We start from the raw sequence: 21,680 nt of genomic DNA on the forward strand, positions 1-21,680 counted from the left end.
ACTGAGCCAGGTGGTGAGGACCTTGAATGCCAGGAAAAGGAGCTTATACTTTATCCTTTGGGCAAGGGGGCGCCATCGAGGATTTTTGAGCAATGAAATGGTATAATCAGAAGTCTTGGTAAAATTAATTTCATAGCAACATAAGGATAAATCAGAGGTGCATGGGTGTGTTGGGTCTCTTAATAATGAAGACAAAGCCTTCCCTGATCACCTTATTTAAGATTTCAACTCCCCCCAAATACTCCTGTGCTCTCTTATCTTGCTGTACTTTGTTTTTATTCTTTTATACTGCTTATCATCTAGTAACATACTGAGAAACTCATTTCTTTTGTGTGTTATTAGCATCTGTCTCACCTCCTAGAATCAGCAATGAAAAGGGCTGAGATTTTTTTCCTTCTTGTTTTCTGATGTGCACCAACCACTCAAAAGAATGCCAGGCACAGGGTATATGCTGGGTAAATATTAGCTGGTTGGATGGTTGAACGTGTCTAAGTGTTGTTGCTGCTGCTGCTGCTGCTGCTACTAAGTCGCTTCAGTCGTGTCTGACTCTGTGTGACCCCATAGACGGCAACCTACAAGGCTCCCCCGTCCCTGGGATTCTCCAGGCAAGAACACTGGAGTGGGTTGCCATTTCCTTCTCCATGAATGAAAGTGAAAACTAAACATTAAGTCGCTCAGTCATGTCTGACTCTTCGAGACCCCATGGACTGCAGCCTCAGATCAGTCGCTCAGTCGTGTCTGACTCTTTGCGACCCCATGAATCGCAGCACACCAAGGCCTCCCTGTCCATCACCAACTCCCAGAGTTCACTCAGACTCACGTCCATCGAGTCAGTGATGCCATCCAGCCATCTCATCCTCTGTCGTCCCCTTCTCCTCCTGCCCCCAATCCCTCCCAGCATCAGGGTCTTTTCCAATGAGTCAACTCTTCACATGAGGTGGCCAAAGTACTGGAGTTTCAGCTTCAGCATCATTCCTTCCAAAGAAATCCCAAGGCCGATCTCCTTCAGAATGGACTGGTTGAATCTCCTTGCAGTCCAAGGGACTCTCAAGAGTCTTCTCCAACACCACAGTTCAAAAGCATCAATTCTTTGGTGCTCAGCCTTCTTCACAGTCCAACTCTCACATCCATACATGACCACAGGAAAAACCATAGCCTTGACTAGACGAACCTTTGTTGGCAAAGTAATGTCTCTGCTTTTAAATATGCTATCTAGGTTGGTCATAGCTTTCCTTCCAAGGAGTAAGCGTCTTTTGATTTCATGGCTGCAGTCACCATCTGCAGTGATTTTGGAGCCCAGAAAAATAAAGTCTGACACCATTTCCACTGTTTCCCCATCTATTTCCCATGAAGTGGTGGGACCAGATGCCATGATCTTTGTTTTCTGAATGTTGAGCTTTCAGCCAACTTTTTCACTCTCCACTTTCACTTTCATCAAGAGGCTTTTGAGTTCCTCTTAACTTTTTGCCATAAGGGTGGTGTCATCTGCATATCTGAGGTTATTGATATTTCTCCCAGCAATCTTGATTCCAGCTTGTGTTTCTTCCAGTCCAGCGTTTCTCATTTTGTACTCTGCATATAAGTTAAATAAACAGGGTGGCAATATACAGCCTTGACGAACTCCTTTTCCTATTTGGAACTAGTCTGTTGTTCCATGTCCAGTTCTAACTGTTGCTTCCTGACCTGCATACAAATTTCTCAAGAGGCAGATCAGGTGGTCTGGTATTCCCATCTCTTTCAGAATTTTCCACAATTGATTATGATCCACACAGTCAAAGGCTTTGGCATAGTCAATAAAGCAGAAATAGATGTTTTTCTGGAACTCTCTTGCTTTTTCTATGATCCAGCAGATGTTGGCAATTTGATCTCTGGTTCCTCTGCCTTTTCTAAAACCAGCTTGAACATCAGGAAGTTCACAGTTCACATATTGCTGAAGCCTGGCTTGAGAATTTTGAGCATTACTTTACTAGCATGTCAGATGAGTGGAATTGTGTGGTAGTTTGAGCATTCTTTGGGATTGGAATGAAAACTGACCTTTTCCAGTCCTGTGGCCACTTCTGAGTTTTCCAAATTCGCTGGCATATTGAGTGCAGCACTTTCACAGCATCATCTTTCAGGATTTGGAATAGCTCAACTGGAATTCCATCACCTCCACTAGCTTTGTTCGTAGTGATGCTTTCTAAGGCCCACTTGACTTCACATTCCAGAATGTCTGGCTCTAGGTCAGTGATCACACCATCGTGATTATCTGGGTCATGAAGATCTTTTTTGTACAGTTCTTCTGTGTATTCTTGCCATCTCTTCTTAATATCTTCTGCTTCTATTAGGTCCATACCATTTCTGTCCTTTATCGAGCTCACCTTTGCATGAAATGTTCCTTTGGTATTTCTGATTTTCTTGAAGAGATCCCTAGTCTTTCCCATTCTGTTGTTTTCCTCTATTTCTTTGCATTGATCACTGAAGAAGGCTTTCTTATCTCTTCTTGCTATTCTTTGGATCTCTGCATTCAGATGTTTATATCTTTCCTTTTCTCCTTTGCTTTTCGCTTCTCTTCTTTTCACAGCTATTTGTAAGGCCTCCCCAGACAGCCATTTTCCTTTTTTGCATTTCTTTTCTATGGGAATGGTCTTGATCCCTGTCTCCTGTACAATGTCACGAACCTCATTCCATTGTTCATCAGGCACTCTATCTCTCAGATCTAGGCCCTTAAATTTATTTCTCACTTCCACTGCATAATCATAAGGGATTTGATTTCAGTCATACCTGAAGGACTGCAGCCTACTAGCCTTAAATACAATTTTAAAACTTACTGCCATTAGTCATTAGAAGTCTTTCATGATCCCAGGCCTTTCCTTAGCTTTGAGACCTGCATTGTTTCTATCAGGCCAGTCAAGCCTTATTTAGATAAAGAAATGCCTAAGTTGCATCCTCCAGGCTTCTGTCTTATCACCAGGTTGTGAAACAGCCAACAGGGAAGTCTGGCTCAGTTTGCTGTTGTCTCCCCAGAGCTGATCATGGGCGGATTTAACAATCCCTCAGTGACAACAGGGGGTGGTGCACACTCCTAAACATGGAGGAGTCTGCTCCTGGTTACAATCCCAGTCCTCATAAGAAGCTTTACAAAGTCTGTATCTGGTGGCCTCGTGGGCACGCTGCCCTCTGCATGCCAGCCTGGGTGCCAAGCCCACGTATCGCCCTCTGTTAAGGGAGCTGTAGTAGTCAAGGACTCCAGTCCTCCTCTCCCAGCAAGCTCTTCACATATTTACATTCCTGGGCCTTCTTATCTGAGGTCTTGGGCAGCTCGGCCAAGGCCTCCTGATGGGGGCAAGAGGGGGAAACCTTGAAAACACCTCTCCCCACTCTGACTCAGTGCCCAGGACTTCTCCACTCCCAGCCTTACCCATCACCCCCACCCTATCCCAGAGGCTTGCGTTGGCTCCCTCAACAGCGAGACAACAAGCCCCCACGTCCATACTTTTAACCTGACCTTCAACTGGTGCACCTTTCCATGGTGGGGGTGGGGGGATGGATCAGGGAAAGTTGGTGTTTTCTCTGGTTTTAGACTCTGGCTTACACCATCATGGTAAGTCGTTGAAGGCTTAACTTTTTCATTTTTGGTGTGTTACTTTAAAGCTGCTCTGACTCCTAGAAGCTTAATATGCCTTCTCTCTGCTCAGCTGAGCTCCTGGCAGATGTCAGGCTTTAACCCAGGGAGTGACTGATAGAGCCCTTGGAAAGACTCTAGTTCAGTGATTCTCCAAGGTTCAAGGCTGCTTGCATCATAATCACCCGGTACACTTGCAAATAATGAAAATTCTGGAGTCCCACCCTGAACCGACTGAGCCAAAATACTTGAGGGTAGGGAGGGATTTTATATTTGAAAAAGCTATCCAGCCAGTTTTGTGTTACAGCTACAATAATAGGAGTTGAAAGAAAGAATACAAGTATCTATCTAATTAAGGTAATTAGAAGTCACTGGGGTCAGAATCATGGCGTCAGAATAGGGAGTAGTAAAAAGCACATTAAATTATATTCTATTACCAAGGACCTGTGTGACCTTAAGCAAGCCACTTCGTCTCCCTGGGCCTGAATGGACTCACCTCTAAGATGAGAGGTCGAGTATGACAATCTGACCTCCAATCTGCCCAGGATCATATATATTCTCCTTCATTGTAGATCTCGTATCCACACTGGCCATCCCACGTTGATGAATAATTAACTAGCTGAGCGGAAATGGCTGTTTTCTCCATGTGGAAACTAATTCTGGCCTATATAGCATGTTATTGAAATTCGTGCTTCCTTCTAGTCTTTTAAAAGGAGTTTTAGGTCAAAGCCTCTTACCAAAGGTGGTCTCACTGAGCTAGGCTGTGGGCCACATGCCAGTTTACCTCTTGGACTCTCGTGTGTGTGTGTGTGCACGTGTGTGTGTGTGTGTTGGGATGAGGATAGGTACCAAGGAGGTAAAAGTCATGGTCTTGATAATCATGCTAATCAAACACGAAGCAGATTTCTATAGTTAGAGCATTGGTTTTTATTCCCTTGCAGGTTTTGTTTTATTTTTGATTATTTTCTTTTACCTATTCTTTGCAAAATATCCAAAGAGGCTTCATTGTCAGGCAGTTAGGAAAATTAAGGCTATTTCTCTAACAGAGTTATTTTTCATTTGAGTGATTGCATTTCATAAAGTGAAAGGGACCTTCTAACAGCAGTGCATCTCATTCCTGACAGCCTTCCTCTGTTAATTAGCATCTCGCTCCTCGATGGCATCCACAATAATTAAATTTTTAAAAATCTGCATTGGGTTGCTAATCAAGGATATGTTTACAGAAAATAAGGGCTTTGGAATTAAACATTGGAATTAAGCATTGCTTCTAATTAGGAGAATGTAGGTAAAGTATTCTGGAGACAAAATTCTAAAATGAAAAAGTCTTAGAGGCTACCTGGTTTAGCCTCTAATCACAACTAGGAAAGCCTGGATGTTAAAGATTTTAGTTAAAGATTTCTTGGTTACATTTCCCAACCTCTCGAAGCCTCAGTTTCATCCTTAATAAAATGCAATTAATAATTTATATGTCACAAGGATGTTGTAAGAATTAGAGTTAGCATTGTATATAAAGAGATTAGCACAGGTTATGGCCCATGGTAGTAGCCTGATAAATGCTGAATGCTGTTATTCATGATAAATTTAGCCCAGAGTTGTTCTTCATTCTCCATAGTTGTTACTTAAGGAAGAACACATGGTTAAATGATTCTCCCAATCGTGTTTGTCTACGGACTCTTCTAGAAATTCTGGCATTCCGATTTTCTGAAATAATCATCTGGTATAGACAACTGAATAGAGCAAAGAAAACTGTCCATCTGAGAACAGACATCTCAATAATTTGTATGTACTTTGGCAGGAAGTTTATAAATGTTGAGTTGGATTATGTCCATCTTACTGATGACTGAATCAAAATGAAAGGAATTAAATTCTTATGACGTGCACTAGGGAGATCATAGACTCTTAATGTCTCTCAAATCATGAGCAGCGTAAGAATCTGATGGAACTGCAAACCATTCTCCCCAAAATGCCAGACACACACTCCTAAACATGTCTGCATCTAGTCGCAAAGAAGTTCTTGGGCCCCGTATGTTTTGTAACAATCCGTGGGGCCCCTGCTTTATAAAGTAATCCATTAGGAATCAGCTGAGATTAATGGGCTAGATCATCCTTAGATAATTTTCTCTGTATACCAAAAGAGGAGCTTTGAAATTTTAGAAACCAGATATGACAATTTTAAAATTTCAGTTCTTAGTCAAAATAACATTACATCTGTTCAGCTAGATGAATGTTTCTACTATTCTGGTCACTAGACAAGATGGTTAGGTCTGGCTGGTTATATTTGTACACATCTGATAGGTGTTGGATAGGGAAGACAAGATCTTTAAGGATAGTTTTCTTCTAAAAGCTCCCTGGAGCTAAAACTTATATCCTAAAATCATAAAAAAGATGATCTTTTTTCCCACCTGTGTAACTGCTTGCCTTCATAAGACCTTACTTCTTCCGCTCTGGACCTCTTCCCACCAATCTCAGCAATTCATGTTAGATGATCTGTATAAGCTGACACCTTCAATTTCAAATTGGAGGATCCTTTTAAAAGGAAAAGGCTAGAAAAAAAATGATCTGATCTGACCCCTCTATTTTATAGATGATTAATTGAGCACTCAATTGGAGATTACTTTGCCTAAGGTCACATAGCTAGTGGTATGCCTGGGACTTGAAGCCAGGTGTTCCCTGCCCTTTTCACTGCTTAGATGGTCTTTCCTTCAATTTGGCTTGGGGCTGCCGACGCTAGTCTTAGCTTGTGCCTGTAGACTTTGCTCTCTGTCCATCCTCTACCTGTTGAAACTGAGCTCAGATTCTGAGCACAGCTTTTCTTCTGGACCCAAGAGCTTCAGATTCGCTTGTTTCTGATTGAGCATCTGGATTTGCTCTTCCGTAATCAGATATCTTTCCAGCTCCTCCAAGTAGGTCGGCCTCACTCAGCCTGTCTTGCTTAGCTGCCGTGGCCATCATAACTGAGATACCAGAGACTAAACCGCAACTCCACAGGTGGTCCCAGGGCTCCTGGAGTGATGCTGGGCTCTCTAGCAACTGCACATCTTTTCCAGCTACGGCCCAGGCCAAGGCACTCTGTTCTTCTGCTACCGTGAACCTCATCTACTGAACGTGACATGAGGGGACTGCTTTGTCTTCTCTGTAGAGAATATGGATGATATTCTAGGGTAACCTGCTTATTAGGAAGGATAATAGTAATCTGTAAGTTTAAACACTTCCTCTATCACTCAACCATGGCACCTGACTTAACATTTAAAGATTTCTCACCACACAACATCAGAAAGCAGAAATAAGGATGAATAAAAAGGTGTGGCCATATAGTGTGAGACAGACTTTTTTTCCTCTGTATTAAGTATTAGACTATTGAATAACTATTTTGAAGGGGAAATGTTGCTAAATCCCTTTTTGGTAGCATACACTAAGATAAATTCCAGGGGGATTTAGAAAATAAATATCTAATAAAAGACACATAAATGTATATTTATATAATTTGGGGTTGCAAGGATTTTCCTGAGCATAAAAAAAAGGGAAAAAAAGAACTTAGAGACTGATAAAGGTAACTGTATACATAGTAACTTCATTAAATTAAAAATTACATGTAAATAAAATTAAAAGATAAATGTCAACTAACCGAGCATTAGTAGCTTTTCTAACTAAGACCATAAAACAAAATCAAGGTCATAAACAGCAATCACAGATGATAAATGGCAAAAGAATATAAAATATTTGAGCTTCATTAGTAATGAAATAAAAGCATATAAAGATGAGATGCCATTTTCACCTATCAAAGTAGCAAACATTTAAAAGATAAATATAGGTTTGATAAGGCTTTAGGAAACTGGCACTTTCACACATATATTGCTGATGGGAATATAAAATGGTACAGTCTTTCTAGACTAACTTGACAATATGTATCAGGATCATTAAAGTAGGCATTCCCTTTGACACCAAAATTTCAGTTGTAAATGTTTATCTTCAGGAAATTATCAGAAACAGTAACTGCTATCAATGGACAAGGGTGTTTAAGCACAAATGGCTTTAGTAAGATTTGCATTTACATAATGACTCCCCTTGTGGCTCAGACGGTAAAGCATCTGCCTACAATATGGGAGACCCGAGTTTGATCCCTGGGTCAGGAAGATCCTCTGGAGAAGGAAATGAAAAGATAAAAGTCCTGTTTTTAATTCTTATGTCCCCTGATGTGTTTTGTCAGCTTTACGACTGGGCTAACCCTAACCTAAAAAGAAAAGGGATAGTTTTAAAAACATGGTATTCCTAATACTACCCACAGGAGACTATCTGTGGGTAGTCTCGGTGGGAATAACCAGAAGTGAGAAGGCCTTAGAGCTGAGTGGGAGGAGGGCATGCGTTTCTAAAGGTCAGGGAAGATTGATTTGGATACAGACGGATGAAAAAATTTGCAGAATAGTGTGTGAATTAAGATCCCAATTTTGTAAGACAAGTGTGTGCAAGAAACCTACCTCGAGATGTTAACTGGAAGAGAACTTACTATTTTTGGTAGTTTTCTACTATAACTGTATATTCAGAAAAGAATATATGCTATTTAAAAAGAAGGAGAAGCAGCTTCTTACAGGTGATCAGAAGCTTTCTGGGCCTTACTTTGCTTCCAGGGCTAGAGCGAAGATGCCAGCGGCCAGGGGTGCAGAGGCTGAGGTGCCCGTATGGGTCTCCGTGCAGTCATTGTGCAGGTCAGCGCTCGTCTGGGGGGTATCAGGAGAGAGAAACGTGGGAGAACATGTGAGGCGTGTGATCCTGGCCCTGGGGGTTAACCCTACCGAGGGCTGCATCTGCTCTGATCAGGAAGCCCAGCTGATGCGATTCCCTACTTCCTCTTCTGAACCACAGGCGGATGTTTGCCATCTGCTGATATTTTATCTCCCTCTCCTCTATATGCAACTTGTCTATAATTCTGGCATCAGAATGCCTTTTCTGGGGATGAAGTCCTCCCACTGTGAATTTTTTTTTTTCCTCTACTGAGATTCCCAAATGAAACGCTGTCTGTAAAAAAGGGACTGTTTCAGAATCACTGTGAATCATGCTGGCCCATTAATCATCAGGTCCATTGTGTTTGGCCTGGCATATTTAGAAATTTTGCCTCATTCCCAGCTCCCCATTGCCTTCAGATTGACATTTGCCTGCCTCTTCAGCAAAAGGAAGTTGTGCTGATTTTGGCCACTTGAACTGCTTGTGCAAAACGTGTTGAGTGTGTTTCGCTTGCACTCACTGTTGATGTCTTCTGATGGCCAGGAGTTAGCATCATATTTTCACTTTGAAAATGGTGAGTTTTTCAAATGAAAGTGTGCTAGACACAGATCTGGGCTCAAATTCTAAACTTGCCACTCAGTAGATGTGTCCCATGGGCAAGTCACTTGGTTGTCCCTGTCTGTCAAGTGAGGTTGACACTTCTTAACTCATATTCTGAAGCTGAAATGAGATCCTGTCTGTGAAAGCAAATTTTCACACAATGCCATTGCACGTAAGGAATTACCTGGGCTAATTTTAGCTTACTGAAGAGGTTGCTGAAATGAAGGGAAGAAACCAAAAAGACTTCCAATTAGTCTTCCTTAAGGACCACTGTGTTGTTGGTTGAACCAGAAGTTGGGCCAAAGGACTGCTAGCAAGACACCTACCCAGGCTCTTGCACTGTGATTTTCAGCTAGAGATTTCAATGTGTGGGAGGGAAGTGTAAAAAAATAATCTGTTCCATTATCACCTCCTTTGGCTTCCCACTTGGAGTCGCTGAATATCTCAGGTGACAGTGGCTGTGCTCCTCCGAGGGCTGCGGAAGCAAGTTTGCCCTTTTACCTGTTGACGCGAGTAAGCCCCCAGAGATGACTCTGCTGAGGAAGAGGTTTGCGTAAGACAAAGGCTGTGTTACTGCAACTGTCTCAAATAGACACCACCAGCTGTCTCTTCTATGGCTGGTGTTCCTAAAGAGGGATCTTTACAAAGATGCAAATTCTTCCTCCTGCTTCGGAGCAGAGTGGCTCAGATGAGGGTCTGTCTATGAAATGGTGACTCTGTGATGGACAACAGGCCATTTTTTTTGAAAAGCTACTCTGGACACCCCTGGGATCATTAAGAGCTGGAGGCTGTGCATGCAGGCAGGACACACGTCTCACAGGCTCCTTTCAAAGGCTCTAAGTTATCTCTGCTGTCAAGAGGCCCTGGGTGGAATGTCACCGTCTCTTTGAGTAATTGAAAATACCAGAATGAGAGGTAGGCCAGGGCTTCCAAGTTGAGACCCCAGTTTTACTGTCTTAACTAGAGTAGGTTGCAGAGACAGAGTTCTAGAAGAGTGATCCTGCATGAAGATCTTAGTTCTGACAATTGTGTTGAGATGTCATTAATATGAATTTTACACACATTCCAAAGGCTAATTATTAGGGGGTTGACCCACAATCTAATTGGATCTTGACCTATTATTTTATTAAGGTCTACATGCTTTAGCTAGTTGGTTCTTCTCTGTGTCAGGAGTTAAGTTTGAGGCTTTCCATTTTTAAATTAAAAGTGCCTCTCTTTGTTCTCAAAGCCCCCGAATGGCCCTTCATCATCATGCCCTTGAAGGGAAATCCAATAATTGCCCTTGGCAGTCTGACTCATGGAAGAGAAGGCACAGCCAAGCGTGGGCTGGAGATGCTCTCTGAGCATATAACCTTCCTAAGCTGCTTATTCAGATGCTGAGAAGTTCACCTCAGGGGAAACTTAGGCTGTTATTTTCCTGTAGGTCATCCGTTCTTAGGAGACATAGCTGGTGCATGCTCCATACTTTTATTGTCCACTAAAGGGCAAGTCAGACATTCTCCCTGCTATTAGAGGATCAACAAGTACAAGGATGATAAGCCCCTACAACCCTAAAATCTCCTTTAAGGCTGTTTTCAGGGAGGCATCACACAAGCTGAAGAGCCATTTAGAGTCTTGGTCGTTGAATGACAAGTTGGTGGCTTCTCAGGGCTGAGTTTAGACATGACCGAGGGGCAACAACATCTTAGCAGATGTATCATTATCCCTGAGAGAGAAGACTTCCCAATACATACCCACCCTTCAGGTGAGTAACGTGTGAGTCTCCCTAACTGAGACAGGAAGCTTAAGCAAATCCATCTGACCCAAGGATCCTTTGGAAGGCGAACTGTGCTCTCCTACCTAAGCAGAGAGAAGCAGACAAAAGCAGCTTACGATTCGCTGGTCGGTGTAGTCCCCACTGCTGTACGAGGTGGCCAGCGTGGAGGAGCACTTCTCTGCGTACCAGGGGGATAGGCCTTGCTGCGAGGCACTGCTGATGGAGATGGTATAGATGCTGTCCGTGTACCCGTCGCAGTCACAGTTGTCTCCCTGACGCCCCCCGTTCCCGGAGGCCCAGACGAAGATAGAGCCCTTTCCTTGTCTGCCCTAAAGGAAAAGCCAAAATTTACCATGTCTGTTATCATCTGCTGAGATTGCTGTCATCGCCCAATAAAATCCCCAAGAAGTATATAAATGCATGCATGAGGTTCTCAGAGACAGGAATTTGTGATCAGTTTTGTCTCCAGGTCCTCCAGCAGGAGGACTCTCCCAAGACTGTGTGTTACAAGCCCCTGGTGGGCTCTGGCATGCTGGTCCTCCTCCATCCTCCTCTCTGGGATGGTGTGGAGTGAGGACTTTTCTTTTCTTTTTTTTCCGTATTATGTGGATTCATAATCTGGCCTTTAGCACTCACTCATTATTATTATTAGTATTTTGGCCGTTCCCTTGGCTTATGTCACTCCATTTGAGTCTTTGAACTTCCTCTCTTCATTTCTGGTTGAATCTTCTGGCTGACTGATAGCGTGACAAAATCAGGCATTATTCAGATCTGCTTTGCAGCTGCGTTAAAAGGGACTCTTCAATTGAATGGAACTCGTCAAGGCTACTCTTTCTATGGTTTTTCAATTTGTGCTTTCCAAAGTTTCTACTTTTGTTCCATCCTGTGCAGAACTAGGCCTTAGAATCTTGGCAAGGATGCCCTCAGCCCCAGTTTTAGAGCAACACAACCAAGGCAGAAGTGTCCACCAGGCACGTGTAGAGAGGGAGGCGGCACGCTCCTGCATTGAAGGCGCCTTTTCAGAGTGTCTGAAAGAAGTCTGGGGAGTAGTTTACCTAGGGTAGACATTCAGAAGCAGCAGGAAAATGAGAAAGGACCTATCCAGAGTACTTTTTTTTTTTTAAGTAAATATTCTAAGAGGAATGAATATCTGTTGAATGTCAGGCCCAAATGGGGAAAACATTAACTTCCATCTCTCTGAAGAATGATTTGGGTCTCTAAATGCAGTTCAAATCATTAACAGCAGCAAGAAATTCACAACCATTTCTTTGCACGTAAGCTAAGTGTTCTTCCCTTCTCTTCCTTTTCCAGTGGTCAGCTTTCATTTCAACTGGGTCTGTGTTAAGCATCTCACCTGTTTGACACCATATTCAAAAGCCTTCTGGGCCAGTCGACCAGGCCCCTCCACAGTTTTCCCATCATCGTTAGGGCCCCAGCTTGCGCTGTAAATATCCACATGCCCAGGATTAAATCCAATTGAGCTGGCTTCAATAGCATCGGTCACAATGCCGTCTAGCATTCTTATGCCTGAACAGCAAAACAGACAAATACAAAATATGTTGATGTCAGTGTGTGCATGCAGGATGGCACAAGGCTCTTAATATTTTATTCTTCAAAGGACTATCCAAAGAGTCAAAAACAGGGTAACCATTGTATGTCCCAAATGCCTGTGACCCAGCTGCTAACAGCACCATGGGGAGATACAAGCCACTGCCTCCAGAAGCTTTCTTTATCTGCCCTTTAGAGGTAACTATTTGTGCTATGCAGTGGGCATGGTTGTTGTCGATTATAAAATGTCATGGGCATGTAGACACTGCTGTACTTAAATTGGGTAACTGACAAGGACCTACTGTGTAGCACAGGGAACAGTGTTATATGGCAGTCTGGGTGGGAGGGGAGTTTGGGGGAGAGTGGATACATGTATATGTATGGCTGAGTCCCTTTGCTGTTCATCTGAAATGATCACAACATTGTTTGTGAATTGGCTCTACCCCAATACAAAATGAAATGTTTTTAAAAAAGCTAAAGTATAATCAGTAAGAATAAAGGCTTATTTTTCCACTGGAAAAAAATGTCTCCCCTCCCCCTGCTGACCTAATAAGCTGAAAATGATGGGACAGTTTTCAGAAAGAGGCATCAAACAACCCTCTGTCAACATGCCTGCTTATGACTATCCCATCAACGGCTGTGGCCCAGCCAGCGCTTTACAAAGGGCTCTGTACGGGAACCTGTGCAGCTTGAGAAGACCTACCTACAAAAGAAGACTAACAAGTAGGGAAAGAACTCCTGTTTCTAAGCACTGATTGAAAATAACCCAGAGGCCATTCTTTTATGTGTTTGCTAAGAAACATTTGCAAAGGAACATGCTTCCTTTTCTCCTAAATAATTTCAAGGATGAAATCATTGCCATGGATTTCACTCCTGAGGGGGAATCGTTTTTCATCCGGAGAAGGCAGATGCAGTGGCTCATTGTGCTTTCCAACAGGCTGTCGCCCATCATCAGACTCACGGACGCAAGAGCCAGGAAGGCAAAAGCAGTTTAGACAGATATCGGCAGCTACCTGGTTAGTGCTGGCTTCAGGCTAATGATGCAACGGAGTGCACGGCCTCAGGTTTTCACATGACTGTTTACGATGGAGCATGGGTAAAGGAACGTGGAGCTGACATGACTAATAGAAGTCACATTTATTTTTTTTAAGAAAATTGTTTAAAATGCATTTGGGGGGAAAAAAAATCCCAGCTTTACTATTTGCTAGCTCTATGATCTTGGGCAAGCCACTTCTTTGTGCCTCAGTTTCTTCAACTGTAAAATGGGTTTGATCACAGCTCATGTGCATTGAGGATATATTGTATGCAGTTACCATTACACAGGCCTTAAATGTGTGAACTCATCTATCCATATGAGAACCATTTGAGGCGGATGCTGTAATTTTTCCCAGGGAGAGAGACTGAGGTCAGAGAGGGACGGGGACTTGTCCAAGGCCACATGGCTTGCAACTGGGACTTGAAGCCCAGAAATCTGGTGCTCAGATCCATCCTGTTAACTTCCAGGATGTAGATCCTGTCTTGGGAGTTAAATGATGGACACACAGTAGGTGTGTTTTAGTTTCCTTGAGGATCTTGCTTCTGATTCCTCCTTTGTAAAATGAAAGGGTGAGATGATTCTCTCACAGACTATAGCTACTTTGTTCATCACTCCTTAGAAAGGGCTTTCTTTTTCTAGGTGATAATGTAATTTGTGCTCCTGCCTTCATTTTCTGTAGATTAACATGTCACTTTGACAACGCTGGCATCAAAGGAATCAGGAATGACACCTAAAACCTAGGAGTATGTGCTATGTTAGTGAGAGATGCATTCTGTAAGCTAGGATGTATATTTATTTGATTTCTGAAAAGGATTACAAAACCACATTCAAGGTATGCTCATGTAGAGCTTGAAAGAGTCTCACCATCATGGCCATGTTCTACAATGAATCTTTTTTGTTGTGATTTTAGAAAGCAAATTAAGTGCAAAACCAATAATGTCTCCATGAGCTCCAGAGGAAAGGCTAGTGTGAAGAGGAGAGGCAAGTGCTTTATTCTCTCTGATCCCCTGCAGATCCAGAGGAACCTGGATGGCAGCAGTGGGCTCTCTTGTCTTCACGTCGGTGTCAGCCAACTGACACGGCGGCAGGAGGTTGGGGGGTGAGGGGAGAACGAAGTGCTCCTTTCAGGATCCTCCCTGCCTCGAAGCCCCTCTGCTGTTGTACTCCGGGCCCCAGCTCTTGTCCTGTGGCTGTCTCATGTGGCCACAGCTTTCTCTTCCCAGGTTCCATGACTACTTCCTCCCCCGGCTCCACTAGGTCTGAAGGTGGTAACATCTGCTTGCAACAGCCACTTGTTCCCTTGGACTCTTGTAAATAGTTCCTTTATCAAATTGTGCTGATGGAACTTACCGTATGCTTACCCATAAAGACATTGAAACAACCAGAGATTCTAAATTCTTGCTACTACAGATAACCTTTGTCTTCTTTCTGTGATACATATGCATTCTTTTTATTTAATTTTTGACTGTTCATTGTGAACTGAAGGACTACAGAACCGAGAGGCAGGGAAAGTCTTTGCCTAAATTTACCTTTTCCTTCTGTTCTCTTAGCCAGAACTCAATAACAAGCCCTTCTAAATCAGAACACAGAGAAAATCAGATTTGCTTCAAAAGCTATTCAACATTTCCATCCCGCCCTCTCCTCCCCCAGAAGAGAGGTATGGGCTTTATTCAGGTATCATTTTTTGAGAACCCAGATCCACTGATTTGCAGATTTCAAATCACACTCAAGCTCTGTAGTAAATTTTGCATGGGGTTCACTTCTCCCTCTGGTTGTTGAAAAGTCCCCTCTGCCCACCCCATTTACACCAGTTAACACAAGACTCAAAGCGCGAATCTACGGGAACGACCCTCTGCTTTACCTCCAACTTTGGAATTGTATGCAACTCCGACCCCACACTTGTGATTATTTGCTTGCATCGCAATTTCTCCTGCACATCTGGTTCCATGTCTGAGGATGAGAAAATAGAATTTATAAAATGTAAATGAGGGCAAACATTGGTTTTGCATACAAATCGATGGTCCATGGATATACTAACTTTTCGTCAGCCTGTTGCTGGTTTTTATCCCATCAGTGTTAGATGACGTGTAGATAGGTGAAGGGAACAAGTACCAGAGCCCAAGTATATGAGTTTAAATTCTAGCTTCTGCTAGGTATATGACCTTGGGAAAGTGACTGGTCCTCCAAAAGATGTGGCATCCCATGAAACACTAAGTATTCAGAACACTTAGAACAGTGGCTGGTATACAGAAAGAACCAGGAAGTGTTAGCTATTAATACTTCCTATGAGCAGTCCCATGCTTTTTGGTGTTGAAGTGACCCCTTCCCTCCGGCTCCCCCACTAGTGACTTCCTTGGATTAGGTTAATCTGGACCAGTCTTAAGGGGATATGTAGAACAGAGCCCCCCTTTCAAGGCCTCCTCTCCTCTTCTAACCATACACCAGACTAAAACATCTGATGGTTTCCTGGTCCCAAGGGGATTTCGAAATGTTTAACAAGGCACTCCAGGCTATTTGGGATGCCAGGGTGCTCCTGCAACTCTAATTGGGACCAGAAGCCTGAAAAAGACTAGTTTTGCAACCAGATGATGAAGGTAATTTACGATTTCAGAACATTTGGGGGAAAAGAAAATCCATCTTAAACAGACCAAAGTATAAAAGTATCATTTCTGAAATTCTAGACATAGTGATTATCTTTTCCTGTCACCTTCCTGACTTGAGGAAGGTAAATAAGTTGAGGGAACTTTAATGTGAAGTTGGTTGCTTCATGATTTTATTCCATTGTGAAAGCTTCCAGGAGCAGCACAAAGGCTGTGGACACCTTTGGAGGAGCCGCTGACCACATATGCTGACACAGGGAAAAAGAGCAAGGGTTAGGTCTGAGCAAATGTCAGCCAGCTCCTTCTGATTACTACTCTACTGGACATCTATTTAGGCCAGAATGAAATAGAAAATTTCTGAATTGACTGGTCTTTTAAAATAAACCAGTTTCACTTTTCTTTTTTTACCTAAAATACCAAAGATGATTTCCTGGTCTCCTTCCACTGAATGATGGCCTCCTTTATGTTAATACTGGATAGGAGTCCTAAGTCAGAACAATGCAATTCACAGTCTTCCCTGATGTAGCAGGCACCAACTTGTTTTCGGTCTTCCAGCATTGTCCCATCTGGGGAAGTAACCCTCAGCCATTCCTTGTGAGTCTCTATCATGAGACTTGTCCTCCCAGACATCTTTCAAGAACTGATGCTTAAGTGCCTTGTGAGCCTTGTGGATCTTGCTATGAGGCATTCTCTGTTGAAAATGAAGCTAAGGGGAGGTGAGCAGCGCCAGGAGATGGAGCTAGAGTAATTGGTGTCCTCAAGGCATATTATTTGAGTTTCTGGATCTTGCCATGCCTACAGCTGATCATCTCTTGGGTAAAAAATATTTTTAAACCTCCATTTTACTTAATTTTCAAGTTAGGATTCTCTCACTTGCAACTGAAGCTGTCCTGACCAATATACATCTATTCTCTGCAAAATGCATGCATATTGAACATGAAGAAGGCATCTTATGCTTCTTTGGGGGCTTAGCCCTCTCTACCTTTGTAGAAGGGAAAATTCAGTTGCCATTCTCTGAGAAATATGCTACCAGAAGTCACCGTCACCTGAATTTCTGTTCATACAAAATGGAAGACAGGACCCAAGATAGCAAAGTCTCCAGGTGGATAGATAGAACTTACAGAAGCAGCCTGTGAGCAGACATCTGCAGCATTATACCTCTGTCCTAAAAATGATGCGGCATGACACTACCTATTATCTCTCTTTACATACTAAGGACTATTTTCTTTAAAAAATGTAGGATCATGTACAAATAGGGATTGATATCTTTTCCTCCTCTTATCCTCACTTCTCACCTCTGTTCCTTGAGAAAAAGAAGACTTTATCAAAGTGCTTCCATGTCATTCTTTTTAGACCTATGGCTTTCTTCCCTTAAATCAGCCTCTGGGGTAAAAGCAACCTCTATTATCTTAGAACAATGGTTGTAACTGGCATTTAAACAAATTTATGTTTGAAAAATTATTTCAGAAGGTAATTTAAAGACTACCACGGCACTTGTTAAAATATCCTTGCCATATATGTTATATAGCTAGAAAAATAATCTGAAATTTTTGTTGAAATATTGATTACAAATTCATGCTAGATTACTAGTAAGGGTTACCTGTACTTTTAAGATTTTGTTATTTAGTGATGCCTCTCTTGATTTCCAGAGGAGAATTCAAACGCAGCTTTTATTAACTTCATTTACATAGTAATAAAGAACAGCAGCAACACAGATCGTTTGGAGAGATAAAGCCCTTGGAACTGGGAGATAATAGGTCTCTAACTGCTGTGAAGGCCAAAACAAAATGGGGCAATTCATTTTCTAAACCTAAGGGATTTATTTCTGACACTATGCTGGAAGGGTAACTAACTCTATTTTTTTATTGTGCCTTTTGATAAATGATGGAGATGTTAGCTTTTTGGTTGATAATCAAGAGGACCCTGAGAGATAGTTGCTTTTTGTGTAATTTTCAAATAGCAGATTCCGAATTGGCTCAGAAAATTGACTTGTCTCTGCTTCTGCTCTTATCAGATAATATTATTCTTGTCATGCTTTTTTCCTCACTGAAAGGAGTTCTACCTTAGTTGCTAAATGAGAAGCCTTAATCATCATTATCATAGTACATGTTTAACTTGTTCTATGTACCAGACACGATCCAAGTCAATTATATATATAAACCTATTTAATCCCCACAAATCCCCAATGAAATAGGTACCATCATTATCTCTTTGGTTGTTGTTCAGTCGCTCAGTGGTGTCTGACTCTTTGAGACCCCATGGACTGCAGCATATCAGGCTCCCCTGTCCTTTATCATCTGCAGGAGTTTGCTCAAACTCAAGTCCATTGAGTCGGTGATGCCATCCAACCATCTCATCCTGTGTCATCCCCTTCTCCTGCCTTCAGTCTTTCCCAGCACCAGGTCTTTTCTAATGTGTCAGCTCTTTGCATCAGGTGGCCAAAAGTATTGGAGCTTCAGTATCAGTCCTTCTAGTGAATATTAAGCATTGATTTCCTTTAGGATTGAGTGTTTTGATCTCCTTGCAGTCCAAGGGAGTCTCAAGAGTCTTCTCCAACATCACAGTTCAAAAGCATCAATTCTTTGGTGCTCAGCTTTCTTTATGATCCAACTCTCACATCCATACAGGATTACTGGAAAAACCATAGCTTTGACTATACAGACCTTTGTCAGCAAAGTAGTCTCCCTGCCTTTTAATATGCTGTGTAGGTTGGTCATAACTTTTCTTCCAGGGAGGAAGTGTCTTTTAATATCATGGCTGAAGTCACCATCTGCAGTGATTTTGGAGCCCAAGAAAATAAAAGTCTGTCACAGTAGATGATAAAACTGGTCACAAAGTTAAATAATTTGCTCATGGTCACTCAGCTATTAAGTGAAAGATCTAAGATTTGAACTAAATCTAACTGTAAAGTCTGTGCTCTTAAGTGTTTGGCTCTACTGTCCTAATCCTATGCTACGTGCATGGTCCATGGTCTGCTGTGCTCTAGAAGCTCACAGTTTTCAGGCACAAATTAAATAAAATTGTATAGGCTGCTATTTTGGGGCCTTTGAAACTCTGTGAATTGGCTATCATCAGTACCATGAGTTGCAAGTCCCTTTTGTTTGGCAGTGGGAAAGAAGGACACCTGAGTTCCCCTTTTCACAAGTACAAAACTCCAAGAATATCATTTCACCAGGTATTCACCTATCACGCGTCTGCCACACAAATCATCACCCATGTTGGATCCTGGACCAGACCCAAGGCACTGCCTAAGCAAGAGGCTGGGCTGACACCTCCAGCTAACAGTGTCCTCAGCTGAACCCATGTGGGTGGGAGCGGATTTCCCTCTTAGTCTTGACCAAGGGAAAGGAATGAGAGTTGTCACTTCTAGTTCATTCTAGGAAGAGTGCCCTTTTCTTCTCAGCACTTATTGCCCATTTCCTAAGGTAGTTTCTTTTAGGAGAGTAGGTAAACAGGGACCTTGTCATCTTGTTTTGAGACAAAATTAAAAAAAAAAAAAATAGAGGCAGAGTGAGGTGAGTGACTTCCTCAAAGCCATCCTCCTTTCTGGTGATTGGCAAAGCTCTCACTACCAGCCAGGCTAACATTGCAAGGTCCTGCTGTAAAAGGATAGAAGTTCCTCCTGCTCCCACACTGCCCTCACTCAGAAATATGGCTGAACATTTGTCTGGGGAGTCCTACTCTAAGCTTCTGAGACATCCCACTTTCCTCCAAGGGGGCCCCCCTCATGGTTCCTATTGTGTTGTTAATGGAATATTCTAACCTGTAGGGCTGCTTGCGGTTGACCCCTTTAAAAGATAAATGCTAGAAGAAATAAGTGGTACTGAAGGAAAGTAAATGGTGCCTCCCCAAACCTCCCCTTCCCCCCGAGGGAAGAAATAACCACCCAGAAGTTGAAGCCAAGTCCTTGAGCTCCAGACTCCCTCCCTGGGGTTTGTGAGCCTTCTGGAGGAGGACAATCCAATGTAACAGCTTTCAGTCAACAATACCACACCAGCCACGTGGGAATTCTGAGACAATCAGGGAGAAACTGAGAGGGAAAGTGAAAGTGAGAGAGAGAGAGAGAGAGAACTGATTGACCCAAGTTGGATACTAATCCAAGAGGGAGGAAGAAAGGAAAGGGAAGTATATTACATGACAGACACAAAGAGCTTTTCCCTGCTTGCTCTTTCCACCCCATCTACCCCACCCCCTCCACACACCTTGTAGCAGTACTCATTTTGCCTTGACTTTTTTCTCTTTTGGTATGAGTTTCTTTTGGGTGAAGCAAATGAAAGAGTGAAATGTCTCCTTCAAGTCTGTGAAAGATGTCTTTATGCACAAAGATGAGTTTTCCCATGGGCATGGACATGGGGCTGTGTGCCTAGAGGGTGAAGTTCCTTTGGAGCTAAGAAAAAAGGCTAAAATGTCTCCTGCCTTTGGGTCTTCATTTGCCTTGTTGCTTTGCCAAGTCTGGCTCTTAGCCTCACTCACTACCCGGTGGATACTCTGGAGAGTTAGTTTAGGGGTCAGAAGATGTCCTTTGCCTCTTCCTTTTAGCTTTAAAATACCCAGAAGAAACTCTGGAACAGACTAATTAGCCCAGTGCCCTGGAGACTGTGTTGGATTTGAGGGCCAAGCCTTATGGTGTATTTCTCTTGTCTGGTGTCTTTCCGCGCTCTTCTGAGGGGCCTAGGAAGCATGGTTGTGGCTACCATAAGAAGTCGTAGGGATTTGTTATTTTGGCCATCTCTATTTCTCTTCATGGCTAGCAACAAGCATGTTGGTAATAGTAAAAGATCCATAGAGGAAGTAGGTGCAATGGTAATGGAGTGAAGATTTTTATTCTTTAATGCTTTGGACTGCAAGCAAATCAAACCAATGAATCTTAAAGGAAATCAGCCCTGAGTATTCATTGAAAGAACTGTTGCTGAAGCTGAGGCTCTAATAAATACTTTGCTACCTGTTGTATGGCTGACTCGTTGGAAAAGACCCTGATGCTGATAAAGACTGAAGGCAAAAGGAGAAAGGGACAGCAGAGCATGAGATGGTTAGATAGCATCATCAACTCAGTGGATGTGAGTCTGAGCAGGCTCTGGGAGATAGTGAAAGACAGGGAAGCCTGGTGTGCTGCAGTCCATGGGATCTCAAAGAGTCAAACATGATTTAGTGACTGAACAAGAATAAATGTCCCAAATATTTCTTCTAAAGCCATAGATATTCAGTAACATTTTGAGGGGAACATTTCACAGTATAAGAAGAAAGTTTAATTGAAATATAGTCCTATAAGCCAAAAGGAATATAAAAATAAAAGCTTCTGTTTCCTGTTTTAAAAGCAACAAAATGTTGTAGTATGGATGGTGTACATGACCATTTTCTGAGAGCAAAAATATGGATCATAGTTATAGTGTAATTTTCTCAAATAAGATGAAAGCATTTTAAAGCACTTACCCCACCCCCAAATCCACATTTACTTACTTGTTCTCATTTGTGGGATCATATCGGGGAAATGGATCATGGTCATTATCGTTAAAATCATAGCTGGCCTCCGGATCCTAAAGAGAAAGCAAAAATTACACTGTAGCATCAAAAAAAAAAAAAAAAGCAGTGTTTTCCAAGTCTTCTTCAGTTCAGTTCAGCTCAGTCGCTCAGTTGTCTCTGACTCTTTGCGACCCCATGAATTACAGCACGCCAGGCCTCCTTGTCCATCACCAACTCCCGGAGTCCACCCAGACTCATGTCTATTGAGTAGGTGATGCCATCTAACCACCTCATCCTCTGTCATCACCTTCTCCTCCTGCCCTCAATCCCTCCCAGCATCAGGGTCTTTTCAAATGA

At 42.6% G+C, this 21,680-nt stretch overlaps 2 protein-coding genes across 4 annotated transcripts in view; one reads left to right on the forward strand and one right to left on the reverse strand.

The window, feature by feature from the left end:
• Nucleotides 1-21,680, forward strand: part of CAST (calpastatin) — a 770,242-nt gene that overhangs the window by 360,747 nt on the left and 387,815 nt on the right. The window lies entirely within an intron of this gene.
• Nucleotides 1-21,680, reverse strand: part of PCSK1 (proprotein convertase subtilisin/kexin type 1) — a 43,737-nt gene that overhangs the window by 10,911 nt on the left and 11,146 nt on the right. For both annotated transcript variants that reach the window (XM_086413239.1, XM_086413238.1), the window contains exons 5-9: nt 21,321-21,397; nt 15,125-15,213; nt 12,034-12,206; nt 10,796-11,008; nt 8,219-8,319 (exon numbers count right to left, since the gene is read on the reverse strand). In XM_086413239.1, coding sequence (XP_086269365.1) covers nt 8,219-8,319; nt 10,796-11,008; nt 12,034-12,206; nt 15,125-15,213; nt 21,321-21,397 — 653 coding nt within the window. The remainder of the gene's footprint in view (nt 1-8,218; nt 8,320-10,795; nt 11,009-12,033; nt 12,207-15,124; nt 15,214-21,320; nt 21,398-21,680) is intronic.

The sequence above is a fragment of the Bos grunniens genome, chromosome 7 (assembly GCF_055505025.1).
Source record: "Bos grunniens cultivar Pamir isolate PY7600 chromosome 7, Bosgru_T2T1.0, whole genome shotgun sequence".
NCBI lineage: Eukaryota > Metazoa > Chordata > Mammalia > Artiodactyla > Bovidae > Bos > Bos grunniens.